Source organism: Globicephala melas, chromosome 11 (genome assembly GCF_963455315.2).
Source record: "Globicephala melas chromosome 11, mGloMel1.2, whole genome shotgun sequence".
NCBI classification, from domain to species: Eukaryota; Metazoa; Chordata; class Mammalia; order Artiodactyla; family Delphinidae; genus Globicephala; species Globicephala melas.
Genome location: NC_083324.2, coordinates 37,311,204 through 37,329,273, shown reverse-complemented (window position 1 = coordinate 37,329,273; position 18,070 = coordinate 37,311,204). Strand labels below are relative to the sequence as shown.

The 18,070-nt window shown below is 38.0% G+C and overlaps 1 protein-coding gene across 9 annotated transcripts in view; it reads left to right on the top strand.

Moving 5' to 3' along the window:
* DOCK3 (dedicator of cytokinesis 3) overlaps positions 1-18,070 on the top strand; it is a 403,879-nt gene that overhangs the window by 212,242 nt on the left and 173,567 nt on the right. For all 9 annotated transcript variants that reach the window (XM_060308605.1, XM_060308604.1, XM_060308607.1 and 6 more), the window contains exons 8-9: positions 7,728-7,769; positions 8,449-8,603. In XM_060308605.1, the coding sequence (XP_060164588.1) occupies positions 7,728-7,769; positions 8,449-8,603 (197 nt within the window). The remainder of the gene's footprint in view (positions 1-7,727; positions 7,770-8,448; positions 8,604-18,070) is intronic.

Below are 18,070 nucleotides of genomic sequence, written 5' to 3'. Positions count from 1 at the left end.
ACAAACAAAAAAACAAACGAGCAGCAAGGAGACCCAATGCTGCCAAAAATAAAATAAATTAATTAAAAAAAAACATGAAGATATAAAACACTTAAGTATATAATCAAATTCAGATAAGTATATAGTCAAATTCAGAATACTCCAATACTATAATATGGCAGTATATTACTCTAGTATAAAGGTGAAAAGAAAGAAAAATTAAAAATAACTATAATTACAGTAATTTGTTAATGGATGCACAGTATAAAAAGATGTAAACTGTGATATCAAAAACATAAAGTGGTGGGAAGTGAGTAAAAGGGTAGAGATTTTGTATGGGATTGAAGTTAAGTTGTAATAGCTTTATCTATAAGATGTTTTATGTAAGTCTCACGTAACCAGAAAGCAAAAACCTACAGTAGATACATACAAGATAAAGAGAAGTGAATCAAAGCACACTACTATGGAAAATCATCAGTTCACAAAGACAGCAAGAGAAAAGAAAAGGAACTACAAAATGAGCTAGAAAACAATTTTTAAAATAGCAATAGAAATTTCTTACCTATCTATAATTACTTTACTTAAATGTAAATGGATTAAATTCTCAATCAGAAGACATAGAGCAGCCAAATGGATTAAAAAAAAAACAAAGAATATTCTGTTTATTAACAGACTCACTTTAGTGTTGAAAACATGCATAGGCTGAAAGCAAGAAACAGAAAAAGATAATCCATCCAAATGGCAACCAAAAGATGGCAGCAGTAGCTTTTTTTTTCTTTTTTTTTTTTGAGGTACGTGGGCCTCTCACTGTTGTGGCCTCTCCCGTTGCGGAGCATAGGCTCTGGATGCGCAGGCTCAGCGGCCATGGCTCACGGGCCTAGCCGCTCCGTGGCATGTGGGATCTTCCCGGACCGGGGCACAAACCCGTGTCCCCTGCATTGGCAGGCGGACTCTCAACCACTGCACCACCAGGGAAGCCCAGTAGCTATTTTTATACCAGACAAAATAGGCTATTTTTTTTAAATAAATTTATTTATTTATTTTTGGCTGTGTTGGGTCTTCATTGCTGTCCACGGGCTTTCTATAGTTGCAGTGAGTGGGGGCTACTCTTCGTTGTGGTGCATGGGCTTCTCATTGTGGTGGCTTCTCTTTGTTGTGGAGTATGGGCTCTAGGCACATGGGCTTCAGTAGTTATGGCACGTGGGCTCAGGAGTTGTGGCTCACAGGCTGTAGAGGGCAGGCTCAGTAGTTGTGGCACACGGGCTTAGTTGCTCCGTGGCATGTGGGATCTTCCCAGACCAGGGCTCAAACCTGTGTCCCCTGCATTGGCAGGAATATTCTTAACCCCTGCACCACAAAGGAAGTCCCAAAATAGGCTTTAATTAAAAAACTGTAACAAGTAAGAAAGAGGGTGATTATATAATGATAGAGGGGTCATTCATCAAGAGCATATAACAACTGTAAATATATATGCACCCAACTTCAGAGCACCTGAATCTATAGAGCAAATATTAACAGAACTGAAGTGAGAAATACACAAGAATACAACAATATTAGATTCTTTAGTACCCCACTTTCATCAAGTGATAGATCATTCAGACAGGAAATCAATGAGGACATGCTGGACTTGAACTACACTTAGTACCAAATGGACCTAACAGTCATATTTGGAATATTAAGAATATTCTGTCCAATAGCAGCAGGATACACATTCTTCTCAAGTGCACACGGAACAATCTCCAGGATAGATCACATTAGGCCACAAAATAAGTCTTAACAAATATAAGAAGATAGAAATCATATGAAATATCTTTTCTGACTACAGTGATTTGAAACTAGAATTCAATAACAGGAAGAAAACTGGAAACTCCAAAAATATGTTGCAGTTAAGCAACACAATCCTGAACGACCAATGAGTCAAAGAAGAAATCAAAAGGGAAATAAAAAAATATGTCCTGAGACAAGCAAAAATGGAAACACAACATGCTAAAACTTAGGGATGCAGTGAAAGCAATTCTAGGAGGAAAGTTTATAGTGATAAATGCCTCCGTTAAGAAAAAAAGATCTCAAATAACCGAACTTTATACTTTGTAGAACCAGGAAAAGAACAAACTATTCCCAAAGTCAGCAGAAGGAAGGAGGTAACAAAGATCAGGACAAAAATAAATGAAATAAAGAATAGAAAAACAATAGAAAAGATCAATGAAGCTAAGAGTTGATTGTTGTTTTTTTTTTTGAAAAGACTAGTTGGCAAATGTTTAGCTAGATTTAGCAAGAAAAAAGAGAACTCAAGTAAATAAAATTATAAATGAAAGAAGAGACAGCTGATAAACAGAAATACAAATGATCATAAGAGACTGCTATGAACAATTATATGCCAACAAATTGGACACCCTAAATAGAAACATACGACCTACCAAGACTAAATTATGAAGAAATAGGAAAACCGAACAGACCAATAACAAGTAAGGAGATTGAATCAGTAATCAAAAACTTCCTAACAAAGAAAAGCCCAGGACCAGATGGCTTCATGGGTGAATTTTATCAAACATTTAAGAAGAATGAATGCCAATCCTTCTGAAACTCTTCCAAAGAAATTGAATAGGAGGAAACACTCTTCAAACTTATTTTACAAGGCCATCATTACCCTGATATCAGAGCCAGATAAGGACACTCCAAGAAAAGAAGGCCAATATCCCAGATGAATATAGATACAAAAATTCTCAACAAAATGCTAGCAAACCAAATTCAACAGCACATGATCAAGTGGGATTTATTTCAGGAATGCAAGAATGGTTCAGCATCTGCAAATCAATCAATGTAATGTGCCACATTAACAAAATAAAAGATAAAAATCGTATGATCAAAACCTATAATGGAAAAGAATCTGTAAAACATACACATGTATATGTATATATATGTGTATATATATATATAAACTGACTCACTTTGCTATATGCCTGAAAGTAACACAACATTGTGAATCAACTGTAGTTCAATTAAAAAATCATAAGATCATCTCAATAGATGCAGAAAGAGCAATTGACAAAATTTCAACATCCTTTATGATAAAAACTCTCAAGAAAGTGGGCATAGAAGAAGCACACCTCAATATAATGAAGCCATATATGAGAAGCCCACAGCTAACATCATACTCAACAATGAAAGGTTGAAAGCTTTTTCTCTAAGATCAAGAACAAGACAAGGGTGCCCACTCTCACCATTCCTATTCAACATAGTACTGGAGGGACTTCCCTGGTGGCGCAGTGGTTAAGAATCCACCTGCCAATAGGTTTGATCCCTGGTCCGGGAAGGTCCCATGTGCTGCGGAGCAGCTAAGCCCATGTGCCACAACTACTGAAGCCCACATGCCCTAGAGCCCATGCGCTGCAACTACTGAGCCCATGCGCCACAACTACTGAAGCCTGTGCGCCCTAGGGCCCATGTGCCACAACTACTGAGCCCACATGCTGCAACTACTAAAGTCCATGAGCCTAGAGCCCACGGTTCGCAACAAGAGAAGCCACCACAATGAGAAGCCCGCGCACCGCAATGAAGAGTAGCCCCCGCTTGTCGCAACTGGAGAAAGCCTGCACACAGCAACAAAGACCCAGCGCAGCCAGAAAAACCAAGACCAACAACAACAACAACAAAAATCCCATAGTACTGGAAGCCCTAGCCAGAACAATAAAACAGGCAAGAAGAAGAAAGAAAAAGCATCCAAATGGGAAAGAAAGAAAGAAACTGTCACTACTTGCAGATGACATGATCTTATACATATAAAATTTTTGAAGACTCCACCAAAAAACTGTTAGAATAAAAAAATTCAATAAAGTTTCAGGATACAAAATCAACATACATAAATCAATTACAAAAATCAGAATATCCTCTGAACTATCTGAAAAAAAAATAAAGCAAACAATCCTATTTACAATAGCATCAAAAACAATAAAATACTTAGAAATAACTTTTCACTAAGTAAGTGAAAGATCTATATACTGAAAACTATAAGATATTGATGAAATTAAAGAAGACAAAAATAAATGGAAAGATATCCCATGCTCAAGAATTAGAAGAGTTAATATTGTTAAAATATCCACCCCTACCCAAAGCCATCTATAGATTCAATGCAATCCCTATAAAAATTCCAGTGGTGTTTTCCACAGAAATAGAAAAACCAATCCTAAAATTTGTATGGAACCACAGTGGACTCTGAATAGCCAAAGCAATCTTGAGAAAGAAAAAAGCCTGAAAGCATCACACTTCCTGATTTTGAACTATATTATAAATCTATAGTAATTCAAAACAGTGAATGTTGTACTGGCATAAAAACAGACACATAGGGCTTCCCTGGTGGCGCAGTGGTTGAGAGTCCGCCTGCTGATGCAGGGGACACGGGTTTGTGCCCCGGTCCAGGAAGATCCCACATGCCGCGGAGCAGCTAGACCCATGAGCCATGGCGGCTGAACCTGCGCGTCCGGAGCCTGTGCTCCGCAATAGGAGAGGCCACAACAGTGAGAGGCCCGCGTACCGCAAAAAAAAAACAAAAACAAAAAAACAGACACATAGACCAATGGGACAGAATCAAATACCAGTAATAAACCCACACATATACAGTCAAGTAATATTTTAACAAGGGAGCCAGTAATTTTCACTGGGGAAAGGATAGTCTCTTCAATAAATGTTGGGAAAACTGGATATGCAGAAGAACGAAACTGTACTCCTGTTTTATCCCACGCACAAATATTAACTCCAAATGTATTAAGGACTTAAATGTTACACCTGAAACCATAAATCTCCTATAAGGAAACATAAGGGAAAAGCTGCTTGATGTTGGTGTTGGCAGTGATCTTTTGGATATGACATCAAGAGCACAAGCAACAAAAGGAAAAATCAGCAAGTGGGACTATATCAATCAGAAAAGTTTCTGTACAGCAAAATATAGTCAACAAAATGAAAATTCAACCTGCAGAATAGGAGAAAATGTTTACAAACCTTATATATGATAAAGGGTTAATATCCAAAATATGTAAGGAACTCTTAAAACTCAGTAGCAAAATATCAATTATTCTGAGTTTTTAAATGAGAGAAAGATGTGACTTTTTTCCAAAGAAGTCATACATACATGAAAAGGTGTTTGATAATCAATGATCATCAGGGAAATGCAAATCAAAACCACAATGAGGGCTTCCCTGGTGGCGCAGTGGTTAAGAATCCGCCTGCCAATGCAGGGGACATGGGTTCGATCCCTGGTCTGGGAAGATCCCACATGCCTCGGAGCAACTAAGCCCGTGTGCCACAACTACTGAGCCTGCACTCTAGAGCCCGCAAGCCACAACTACTGAGCCCACTCGCCACAGCTACTAGGCCCGCGCACCTAGAGCCAGTGCTCTGAAGCAAGAGAAGCACGGCAATGAGAAGCCCGCACACAGCAACGAAGGGTGGCCCCCGCTCGCCCCAACTAGAGAAAGCCAGCACATCAATGAAGACCCATTGCAGCCAAAAATAAATAAAATAAATAAATTAAAAAAAGAAAAAAAGAAAAAAAAAAAAACCACAATGAGATGCTACCTCACACCTGTTAGATATTACTTCACACCTATTTGCTTATCATTAAATAAATGCTGGCAAGAATATGGAGAAAAGAGAACCCTTATGCACTTTTGGTGGAAATGTACATTTGTACATTCCAAAATGCCAGTTCTGATGCCATTCTCTGGCTACCCATGTGGGGTGCTTTCAGACTAGGTTGAAGAGTTCTCCCCCAATTTTTTTTTTAATTTATTTTTTTGACTGCATTGGATCTTCTTTGCTGCCTGCAGGCTTTCTCTAGTTGCAGCAAGCAGGGGCTACTCTTCTTTGTGGTGCACGGGCTTCTCATTGTGGTAGCTTCTCTTGTTGCAGAACATGGGCTCTAGGCGCACGGGCTTCAGTAGTTGCAGCATGCTGGCTCAGTAGTTGTGGCTCTCGGGCTCTAGAGCGCAGGCTCAGTAGTTGTGGCACACAGGCTTAGTTGCTCTGCAGAATGTGGGATCTTCCCGGACCAGGGATTGAACCCGTGTCCGCTGCATTGCCATGCAGATTCGTAACCACTGCACCAGCAGGGAGGTCCCAAGTTCTCCCCAAATTTGATGCCTCTGAAGTCTAGAATGATGTCTGTTATTGTCATCCAGGATGATTTACACTGAAATTAGCTGTAAACTCCCATATATAGTTACAATTGAACATTAATGTTTATGATTGGTAGTCATTTTTAAGAGTTAGTCAGTAAATTCACTTGAGAAGAATGCCTTAGTGTAGACCCTAAAAATAAAACAATGGAAGGAGTTGTAGGCCAGTAACCTTCCCAGTGAGATATAGGTCAGTAAACCATAGAAAGCTTGCTTTTTGTTTTTTGAAAGCCTGATTTTTTTTAAAGCTTTTTTTTTTGTGAACTATTTTATTTATGAAGTTTTCTGTTGTACATAAGCCTTCTATGTGATGATTTCCCCAGCTGGTGGAGACCTGTTTTAATTATATTTAATATGTATCATGGGAACATATATTCCCATGGATGAACATTAATAGTCAATAATAATTAGCCAATATAGCTAATAATGCACATGAATATTTAATAATTAACTAATATAGCTAGTGAGATGCATTTAAATTAATATTTAATTGTACTTCAGTTTTATTTAGGGTTAAATGTGTATACTTGTTAAAAGAATGAAACCATTCTACTCAGCAACCAGTCGTCTTAGCCATGTGATGTGGAACAGTTCACCAAATGAGAGCTGTCTCACAACCTGTAGGGGCCAAAAGGAGGCAGGATAGAAACTCTCATTTTCAAGTCTCCTAAGACCAGGGACTTGAAGAATGGTGAACACACCTTTCTTCCTGGCCGGGGTTTACTTCTAAATGTGACTGACTTTTCTTTAATAACTAATTATAAAAATAGAACAGCAATAATAAGAATACTAATTATACATAACAATGATCAACCGCTTACAGTGTGTACTGTGCTGAGTTAATCTGCACAAAACCCTATGAGGTTCAGCATGAAATGTTATCCTCACTTTACAGATGAGGAAAGTGTGGGTCAAGATTTAAAATTTTGCACTTAGGTCCCTAACTACTATATCTTGCTGCTTCCCATTATGTTATTTGAACCTTGCATTAACCTTGTGAGGAAGACAACAAGAACTTTTATTTCATTTTTATAGTTGAGGGAAAATGTCCCTTGGAGAGAGTAAACAATTTGTCTGGAGTTTCACAACCCATTTGCATGCAGCTGGGATTGGAATCTGCTTCTTCTAACTTTAGCCAGCAGCAAAGGAACAGCATGGAGAGATGTTTGGGAAGGAGCCACTTGTGGTTAAAGGCTATACCTTCTCCAGCGTGGAGAGCCTGAGGAAGCTGTGTCACGCAGTGCAGGATGTGATACATTGTGTGGAAAGGACAGTGGCAAAACAAAAATCCAGTAACAAGCACCCACCTGTGACTTGGCTGGTACTCTAAGCTAGAAAGGCCTGGGTTTGAATCCAGACTTTGCCACCTTCTTGCTGTGTGGGACCTTCAGCATTTCACTTCCTTACACTAAACCTTAGCTGGCTCTGTCAAATACAAATAACATTTGTCTAACAAGGTTATTAGAATTAAATGAGATCATATATGTAAAATATATATCAGAATGCCTAGCATATAGAAGGTTCCTGATAAAAGTTAGTTTCCTTCCCAATTGACTGAGTTTTTCTTTCTTTCCATAGCATTTATCTAGCCGGCAGAGTGTACAGCAAAGCACATCTCAGGTAAGCAACTTAACCAGGCCTCCCTCTCTTTTCCCTCAATTCTTTCTTTTACACGATTATAAAATAGAGATGCACCAAGAAATTACTGACTTCTTTTTTTTCTTTTTGATAGTCTTTTATTTTTATTTATTTATTTATTTTTACCACTGACTTCTTGATTGTGACCTAAGGAGCCCTGACCTCCAAGCGGACTTGGCTACTCTCCACTCCTCTGTGCAAATTTACACAAGCACGGTTGAAACAAAGTAGACTGAGAGACTAAAATGAATCAGTCTGAGAAAATAAAAATGGTATTTAGAATGGTAACTATTACTATCTAACAGTGTAAACGAAATGCATCAGGGTCATGATAGCATCTCCAAGAAGTGACTTTGAAAATGGTTCTCTGGAGAATTTAGATGTTTGTGACCTGGTGGAGATTTTGAGTTCACTTATAAGTTGGAATTACTGTTCCCATATCTCCTTCACTCTGTTTACTTTTCCCAGCTGCATATTTGCCTACCTCAAATCAAGCATATTGACACAATATCTGCTACTAGCAAAGAAAACACTTTCAATCTCCCTTTCTCTCCCTTCAGCAGTATGAGAAGAGTTAGTCATTTAGTTTTAATTTTACTTATGATCAGTATAATGAATAACTAAAATATTAGCAATCACTGTTTTTTGCCTTCCTCATTAGGTAGATACAATGCGCCCACGACATGGGGAAACCTGTCGGATACCAGTGCCACATCACTTCTTTCTCAGCCTGAAGAGTTTCACCTACAATACCATTGGGGAAGATACCGATGTCTTCTTTTCCTTATATGATATGAGAGAAGGCAAGCAGATCAGGTAAAAGTTATTAGAAGCTCTGGTGAGGTTGAGACTCTGTATTAGAATGGTGTGTCCTAGATCATAGGCATCTCTGGACTTCAGAGAAGATAGATGCACAGAGGAGGCAAAACAAGATAAAGTGACCTCCTCTTATTTAGCTGAGAGTTTTGCTTCAAATCCCAGTGTACCCTGAAGTCACATATGGCCTCTTTTGTCCCTGTGCCTATTTCCACATGGAAGCTCAAACTCAATCTTGGCCATCACCACCTCAGGGAAAGCAAATGATGCGTCTATTCAATGCCAGAGGAAACACATAGGAGAAACATAGAACAAAGCAAATTCAGCAAAGCGACCCAGCTCTTGAATGCAGGAAGCCCTGGGCTCTGCTTTCCTGCATGTGGGATGGAGAGGGCTCACAAGGAAGTAGGCTTATGTTGTCCTGTTTGAGGGCAGCCCCGGCCCTCATTGTCCGCCTAGCCCCGTAAAAGGAAGAGCATATTCTGGACAAAAGGGAAAGTTGGCCTGACTCTATCATTCTTCTTTGACTTGGATTGAAGGAGAAGCCACAGAAAGGGGCTGACATGCAGTAGACTGTGTGTCTTAACAGAGCAATGAGACCCTTAAGCATGAGCAACTGCAGTAGTGTTTTTCCCCTTGAAAGGTAGGGAGAAATCAAGGAGACATTCTAGGCTTCTCTTCCTCTAGATGTCAGCAAGGCTCTAAAAGGGTGAGAAGACCTTTGTAGCCAACTTGGAATTTTAGGGAGCCCTGGCTTTTCTCTGTGATTATCTTCCAGGTGTGGCAGAGAGAAAATAAATCTTGGGATACTTTTATGTTGCATGGGAACTTTCTGTGTTAAGACTGCTTTATGGGTTGTTGTTGTTTTACTTAAGATTTGAAAATAACTTACTTTTCTAATTGCGTGCTACATGTGGGAAGATTTTAAATGGAAGTTGTAACAGAGTACAAAAAGAAAGCAGTTAATTTATATGTTCCACAGTGCCTCTAGTCTTGACTATCCCACCCTGCCCCCCCGCCAAATTAAAACACTGTGCTTCACTTTGGCATAGGAGTAAAATGATATATTCACTGATGAGGGCATGTGGGTTTTCCTTGTCACCAGTGGCTCACAGTATGTGCTTCTAGGAAAGCTGTGGTGGTGAAGGCAACTACAGCTGCTGCACATAGGCAAGACTATAGGCCAGGGCTGCATGGATGTAGATTCTGACTGCTCTTGTTTTTCTACTAGACCAGAGGTTTGTAAACTTTCTTATTTACATTTGTGTGTGGAAGAGTCCTTTTTCTTCAAGCTAAATTTTATAAGAAAGTTCAATAAATGAAACAGATAAAATAGAACTACTCTGCTGATGAAAGGGGAAATAACAGGAATCTCACAATGTCCCTGCCCCTACCTAGTAAGTACCCTGTGGAACCTCTGAAAGTACATGGGTTACAGTTTGAAAACCAGAGCACACTGTTTTGTCATCTCTGAGTGCCAGGGACTATGTCTTCTCTCTCCATGATCCTAGCACCACACACAGTGCCTGTGCCCAGTACATTCTTTATCGGACTTAATGCACAGAGAAGATGCAAGCCCAGTACAGGCACCCCATTGCTCTGGTTTGTAATTCATGCAGGATCATCAGTCCATGCAGTTGTTTTATCTTTGGACTTATTGTTTATAATTTAGTCTCAAGAAACAATAAAACATTTTAAAAGAAGAAATGTAAAAAAAAATTTTTATAGAGTTGCTGGAAATGATTAGGTCATTTAAAATCCCTACATATTAGAGAACTATACAACTTTCACATTCACATAATAAAACTGTAAGATTCTTAGTTGAAAATGTACACTTTCTTTAGTTTTAAGAGTGAATTAACAAGTAGAATTTTAGACATAGGTTTAACCAATAAATGTTCTTTCTTCTTTCCATTAGGATTTGTGTAGTGTGTAAGCCCTTAAAAATTTTAGGTCATTGAACTGGTATTATCAGATAATTATGCTTTCATTATGATTAATTATCAAATTGGTCGCATATTACTTTTTTGAAGCAGTTGTCAGAAGTCACAAAAGATTAGGGGGATGTATTACATCAGGTGCACAGAGAATAGATACAGAGCAATCGGTTTAATTGTTTCTTCTCCTCAAGATAACTCCTTGAGTGACTATTTTTCCAGTCAAATATTTGTAGTCTGGCCTCCAATCAAATGGTGCTAGTCTAGTGTTCAGTATTGCCAGGACACACTCAACCTCTGTGCCAAAGAACACATGTGAGCGGGGGAACAAGCTAAAGAGAAGACCAGCTATTTCTCTACTCTAAGTCTTATTGCTGATTCCACAGGCAAACCTAGAAGGGCTAAAGTGAATGACAAATTGCCAACCCACATCATGCATTCTGATATATTTTGACTGATGAGTATTAGATGATCTGCTGGAGGGCAGAAGCAGCAGCTGGCAGGGCCTTGGTAGCTCTATTTTTTTGTTTCATTTCATCATTCCAAACAGAAGCATAAATACTTAGCCTTGAAATCTAAATCTCTAATTAAGACCTCTCCCCTGAGCTTCAGGTCTCATTTCCTTTTTTCTACCAGACATATGCCCTTAGATGTCCTTCAGACATCCATCAACATTTCTAACCTGCATTCATTTTCTATCCTCACACATATACTTCCTCCTTAAATCAAGTGAAAGGCATTTGCTCAGAGATCCATATCAGAAACTTAGGCTCCTCCCTCTCTATCTCCATCCCTTCTCAGTTAATCACTATATCTTATTAACTTCTATCTCCTAATGCCAATCAAATCACTACCCTCACTTTATCCTCACTGTCACCCCAGATCCTTCACATTTCTCCCCAGATGTAGTTATCTTCCACACCACCACCGTACTTCTCTTTTAAAAATACAAACTGTTCATGTCAGCTCCCACTTAGGCTAAAAGCCCTTGTTACTTAGCATGGCATAAAAGGCCCAGCATGATATAATTCTGCCTGTTTCTCTAACCTTATTTCATGCATCCTATTTTACTCCTGATGACTTATTTGGCTTTTTCTAAACATGCCTTGCTCTTTCATGCCTCTCTACCTTTGTTGGCTTGGTAAACTCCTGTTCATTCTTTACAACTCAACTTTATGAAACCTTCCTCATTCTGTTTATGAGTAGAATCAGCCCTGGGGCTTCATTGTGCACATTATGTCACCCTGTACCTAGCTTTATCCCATTACCAGATATTATACTATAATTATACACATGCATATAGATTTCCCCCACTGGAATGGGAGCTTCCTCGTGTGTTTTTTGTACCATTTTCTCCCCAGTGCTAACCACAGGACTTTGGATATTGGAGCATTAAATAAATAGTTATTGAGTGAATGAATGAATAAATCCATCTATCAAATAAGTACCAGTCAGTCTCCTGTGAATCAAGAAATTTTCATTTAATTGAACAGTTTAGCAAGCATTTGCTGAGGTTTTCTTGTTTGTGGGCCCCTGTAATACCTGCTAGGGATTTAGAGTTAAAAAAAGAAATGTCCCTGCCCCTGAGGAGGTCTGAACAGGGTATTACAGAATTCCTAAAAGATGTGAAACATGTTATTCCCAATTTTAAGTACCAAACAAGCTGAGTGGAAAAGTAAGATGGGCAGATGTCTTATTGACATGTGGCAAGACTTTAAGCACAATAAGAAGTCAGGGAGGTAAATGTAAAATATTTGGCTGATGGGAAGCAGCAGCACAGCACAGGGAGATCGGCTCGGTGCTTTGCCATGACCTAAAAGGGTGGGATAGAGAGGATGGGAGGGAGGCTCAAGAGGGAGGGGATATGGGGACATGTGTATGCATATGGCTCATTCGCTTTGTTGTGCAACATTAACACGGTATTGTGAAGCAATTATACTCCAATAAAGATGTATTAAAAAAAAAAAAAAGTCAAGGAGGGACTTCCCTGGCGGTCCAGTGGTTAAGACTTTGCCTTCCAATGCAGGGGGTGCAGGTTCGATCCCTGGTTGGGGAGCTAAGATCCCACATGCCTCGCGGCCAAAAAACCAGAACATAAAACAGAAGCAGCATTGTAACAAACTCAGCAAAGACTTTCAAAATAGTCCACATCAAAAACAAAAAATCTTTTAAAAAAACTTCAGGGAAAAACAAACAAAAAATACAACCTATTAAGATAGAAACTTTTATAGAGCTTTTTAAGCTGAAAAAAATGAGAAGTCCTATCCAAATCCTGGTTGTTTTATATATTTTTTCTAATCAGTTACATTTCAGACTTTGCTTCATATTTAGGATTAAATTGTATGGTTTGGGAAAGAAAGACAGTCAGCTTTGCAATGATATACTGGGAGAGATGACTTATCCTGTCATGGTGAGCTGGATCAGTTGTCACCAGGGTTTTGAATTCAACATTTGAAGAAATATTTTTTTTAAGAGGAAAAGAAGTCAGGGAAGAAAAGGGTCATTGAGAGACTGAGAAGACCTCAAGGGCTGTTGGAGAAAATGAAAGTAGTTGAAAAACAGTGGCCAGGATCCAGATAAGGTATTAACTCATTTGTTCAACAGATATTTATTAAGCATCTACCAAGTATTGCGTTAGGTGCTAGGGACACTGAGGTGAGCAAGAGAGAGATCTGCTTGTCTTCCTGGAGCTTATGATCTAGTAGAGAAACTAACTGTTTCTAGTAGAGAGACCATTAGACACATGATCACATGAATAAGCACATAGTTTAAAAATTGTCATAAGTGCTATAAAGGAAAATCATGCAGTGTGCTGTGAAACCTCATGTAGATTGGAGTGCAGGGAAGGGAGCTCTTATGGCATCCAAACTAAGGCTTAAAGTATGAGTAAGAAAAAAAGAGTGGATAACATGATCTAGGCAGAAGAAGGTCTAGATGCAGGGAAAAACTTTGTACATTCAGAAAACTGGGAGGTAGTCATTGCTGGGGGAATATAGTGAGTGAGGGAAGGGAAGGATATCACAAGAGGCAGTCACAAGAAGAGATAGTCAGGGACCAGATTATGCGGGGCCTTACAGCCATAGAAAGATTTTGGATTTTATTTTAAGTTCAAGAAGAGGAGATATTCAAGTATGAAAAGTAGCAAAAGCAAAAGCTTGAGTTAGAAATAATAAAGACATGAATGCATGTGTGCAGGAAATTGGAAGAGGCTATTAGAGCTAGGAAAAAGTTTATGTTGACAGTAAACTCGAAGTCTTGAATCTGTTTCTTACCCATCTTTGTTCATAGCTCCTTGAACAAAGAAAGAGCTCAGTAAATGGTCAGAAAACAAGTACGAATACAAGATTGAATAGGTTGGAGATAGCCCTGAAAACCCTGTAGACTGATTGAGACTTGATGTATTAGATAAACTGTTCTCAATCCTTGAATGGGGGACTGCCATGTTGAACATGGTGATTTGGGATTATCCCAGTGGCAATATATAGGTTAAACTGGAAAATGGATGAGATGAGTTAGGAGCTGTTGCCGATATGAGTTGATAAGGCCTCAGGATAAGGGGACTAGTACTAAGATTAGAGAAGAAAGGGCATCTTACCATATAAGATGTGGTCCCAGACTCATCACCTCTATAATTTAATTTCCTATCATTTCCCACCTTGATCACTCTACTTTACAATGACCTCCTTGCTATGCCCTAAAATCATAACACGTGTTCCTACCTTAGGGCCTTTCTTTGCACATGCTGTCTCCTGGATAGCCTCATGGTTCTTGCATCCTGACCTTCTTCAGGTTTTTCCTCAAATATCACCCTCTCAGGCTTTTCCTGGCCACCCTGTCTAGAACTGAAACCATCATTACCATCATCTCCCACATACACATGCATACTCTCAATCCTTTCCTTGCTTTATATTTCCCAAGCATTTATTACCATCTAGCATACTAAATAGTTTAATTATTTACCTTTTTTATTGTCTGTGTCTCATCACTGGGCTGCAAGCACCGTGAGAACAGAGGTATTTTTCTCTTTTTTCTTTATTTTTTTAATTGAAGTATAGTTCATTTACAATATTTTTTTAGTTTCAAGTGTACAGCAAAGTGATTCAGTTAAACACACATATATATTCCTTTTTAGATTATTTTCCATTATAGGTTATTATAAGATGTTGAGTATAGTTCCCTGTGCTATATAGTAGGTCATTGTTATTTACCTATTTTATATGAGAACAGAAATTTTTTTATCTTATTCACTAGCAAATCCCTTGAACCTAAGAGAATATTAGCATTTGGTAGGTACTGAAGTTACTTATTGAATGAATAAGTAGTCAACTAGGTATAGCAACAAACTTAGTTATTCCTCTTATCTCTTTTCTCTCTCTCTCTTTTTAAAACATGTAACTCGATGTTTTTCTACCTTGGAGGCAAGGAGAGTGGAACTATAATTATTGAATCCAGCCAAGTGAAAGAAATGTTGAGTTCATTTTGGGCTATGTTGAGTTTGAAGTGATAGCTATACAAACCACATGCTGTATAGTGGGGGCATCTGGGATGCAGGTAAGGTGTCACAGATGAAGATAAGAATTTTCTTAGGGATAGTTCCTGTGTGCAGAAACAAAGCTATCCAAACCTATTTAAATAGCATGTGAGAAGAGCAGAGGGCAAAACACAGGGAATATTTCAGTCATTAGGAAAACATTTTATGCACCTAACATGCAGCATGCTGTCAGGTAATATAAGAGTTCATTAAAAAAGCAATTTGTTGAATCTGACCCTTGCTACAACCTAAGAAGGGGCACAGTGCCTAGTGGAAAAAAAAAAAAGAGTTCATTTAAGATTGGGGAAAAAATGCCAGTAAAGGAGAAAACACAATTGAACAAAGCTGAAGGTATACACTTTTTTATTTCAAAATATATTACAGAGCTACAGTAATTAAAATAGGATGGTACTGGCACAAAAACAGACACGTAGACCTATGGAACAGCACAGAGAACCCAGAAATAAACCCACACATGTCCAGTCAACTGATCTTTGACAAAGGTGCCAAGAATACACAATGAGGAAAGAATAGTGTCTGAAATAAATGGTGTTGGGAAAGCTGGATATCCATATGGAAAAGAGTGAAATTTTACCCTTACACTGTACACAAAAATCGACTCAAAATAGATTAAAGACTTAATGTAAGACCTGAAACCATAAAACTCCTAGAAGAAAACACAGGAAAAATGTTTATTGACATTGGCCTTGACAATGATTTTTTGGCTACAACACTGAAAGCATAAACAAAAGCAAAAATAGACAAGTGAGATTACATCAAACTAAAATACTTCATTCTGAACAGCAAAGGAAACAATCAACAAAATGAAGGCAGCCTATGAAATGGGAGAAAATTTTTGCAAACCAAAATAATATCCAAATCAGATAAGGAGTTAATACCCAAAATATATAGAGAACAAATAAAATTTAATAACATAAAAACAAATAATCCAATTTTATAACTGGCAGGAGAACTAAACAGACATTTTTCCAAAGAGGGCATCAAAGTGGCCAAGAGGAACATGAAACAATGCTCAACATCATTAATCATCAGGGAGAAGCAAATAAAAACCAAAATGAGATATCATCTCCCACCTGTTAGAATGGCTCAAGGATGTGGTGAAAAGGGAACCCTTAAATACTGTTGGTGGAAATGTAAATTAATCCAGCCACTATGGAAAACAATATAGAGGTTCCTCAAAAATTAAAAATAGATCTACCATATGATCCAGCAATTCCACTTCTGGGTATATACTCAAAGGAAATAAAAGTGGGATTTTTTTCAATAAAAGTTAATTTTTAAAAAAGTGGGATTTTGATAAGATATATGCATACCCATGTTTATCACAGCATTATTTACAGTAGTCAAGGTACGGAAACAACCCCAATGCCTATCAGTAGATGAATGGATAAAAAGATGTGTTGTATATACACAATGGAATATTATTCAGCCATGAGAAAGGAGAATATCCTGCCATTTTCAACAATAAGGATGAAACTTGAGCACATTATGCTAAGTGAGTTAAGTCAGACAGAGAAAGTATTATATCACTTGTATGTGGAATCTAAAAAAGTCAAACCTGTGAAAAAACAGAGTAAAATGGTGGTTACCAGGAGATGGAGGAGCAGGGGTGGGGGATAAAATTGGTGGTGTTTAAGGGTATGAACTTATAAGAAGTAGTAAATAAGCCATGGGGATTTAAACACAGTATAATTAATAAAGGACAATAATATTGCACCATAATGATATAATATGCTAAATATTTCTTCAGTGGTAATCATATTACAATATATAAATGTATCAAAGTAACACACTGTATACCTTAAGTTTATAAAATGTATCATGTCAAATTTATCTAATTTTTTAAAAAAGATAAATGTTGGGGAGTATGTGGAGAAAAGGAAACTTTTATTTTTACATCTTTATTAGAGTATAATTGCTTTACAATGGTGTGTTAGTTTCTGCTTTATAACAAAGTGAATCAGTTATACATATACATATGTTCCCATATCTCTTCCCTCTTGCGTCTCCCTCCCTCCCACCCTCCCTATCCCACCCCTCCACGCGGTCACAAAGCACCGAGCTGATCTCCCTGTGCTATGCGGCTGCTTCCCACTAGCTATCTACCTCACGTTTGGTAGTGTATATATATGTCCATGCGTACACTGTTGGTAATGTAAACTGATGCAGCCACTATGGAAAACAGTATGGAGGCTCCTCAAAAAAAAAAGAAAATAGATGTATCATATGATCCAGCAATCCCACTTCTGGGAATATATCCAAAGGAATTGAAATCAGGATCTCAAAGAGATAGCTGCAGTCCCATGTTCACTGCAGCATTATTTACAACAGCCAAACAAGGAAGCAACCTCAGTGTCTATTGGTGAGTGAATGCATAAATAAAATGTAGCATATACATAAAATGGGATATTGTTTAGCCTTTAAAAAGAGGGAAACTCTGCCATTTGCAACAAGATGGGTGAACTTTGAGGGTATTGTGCTTCATGAAACAAGCCAGACATAGAAGGACAAATAATACATAATACCGCTTATATGAGGAATCTAAAATAGTCAGACTCAAAGGAGGAGAGAGTAAAATGATGGTTGCCAGAGCCTAGGGAGAGGGGAAAATGGGGAGATATTAGTTAAGGGTAGTACAAACTTTCATTTATAGCAGGTGAATAAATTCTAGAGATCTACTATATGGCATGGTGCCTACAGTTAGCAATACTGTATTGCACACTTAAAAATTTGCTAAGAGTTTAGATCTTTTGTTAAGTATTCTCATTTCACACTATAAGTAGATGATGATAATAATAGAATGGGAAGAAACTTTTGGAGATGATGAATATGTTTATGACTTAGACATAACATTGTGGTGATGGGTTCAGAGGTGTATATTTATCTCCAAACTCATCCAGTTGTATACATTAAATATATATAGCTTTTTATTTGTCAATTGTACCTCAGTAAAGTGGTTTTAAAAAAAGAAATGCTGG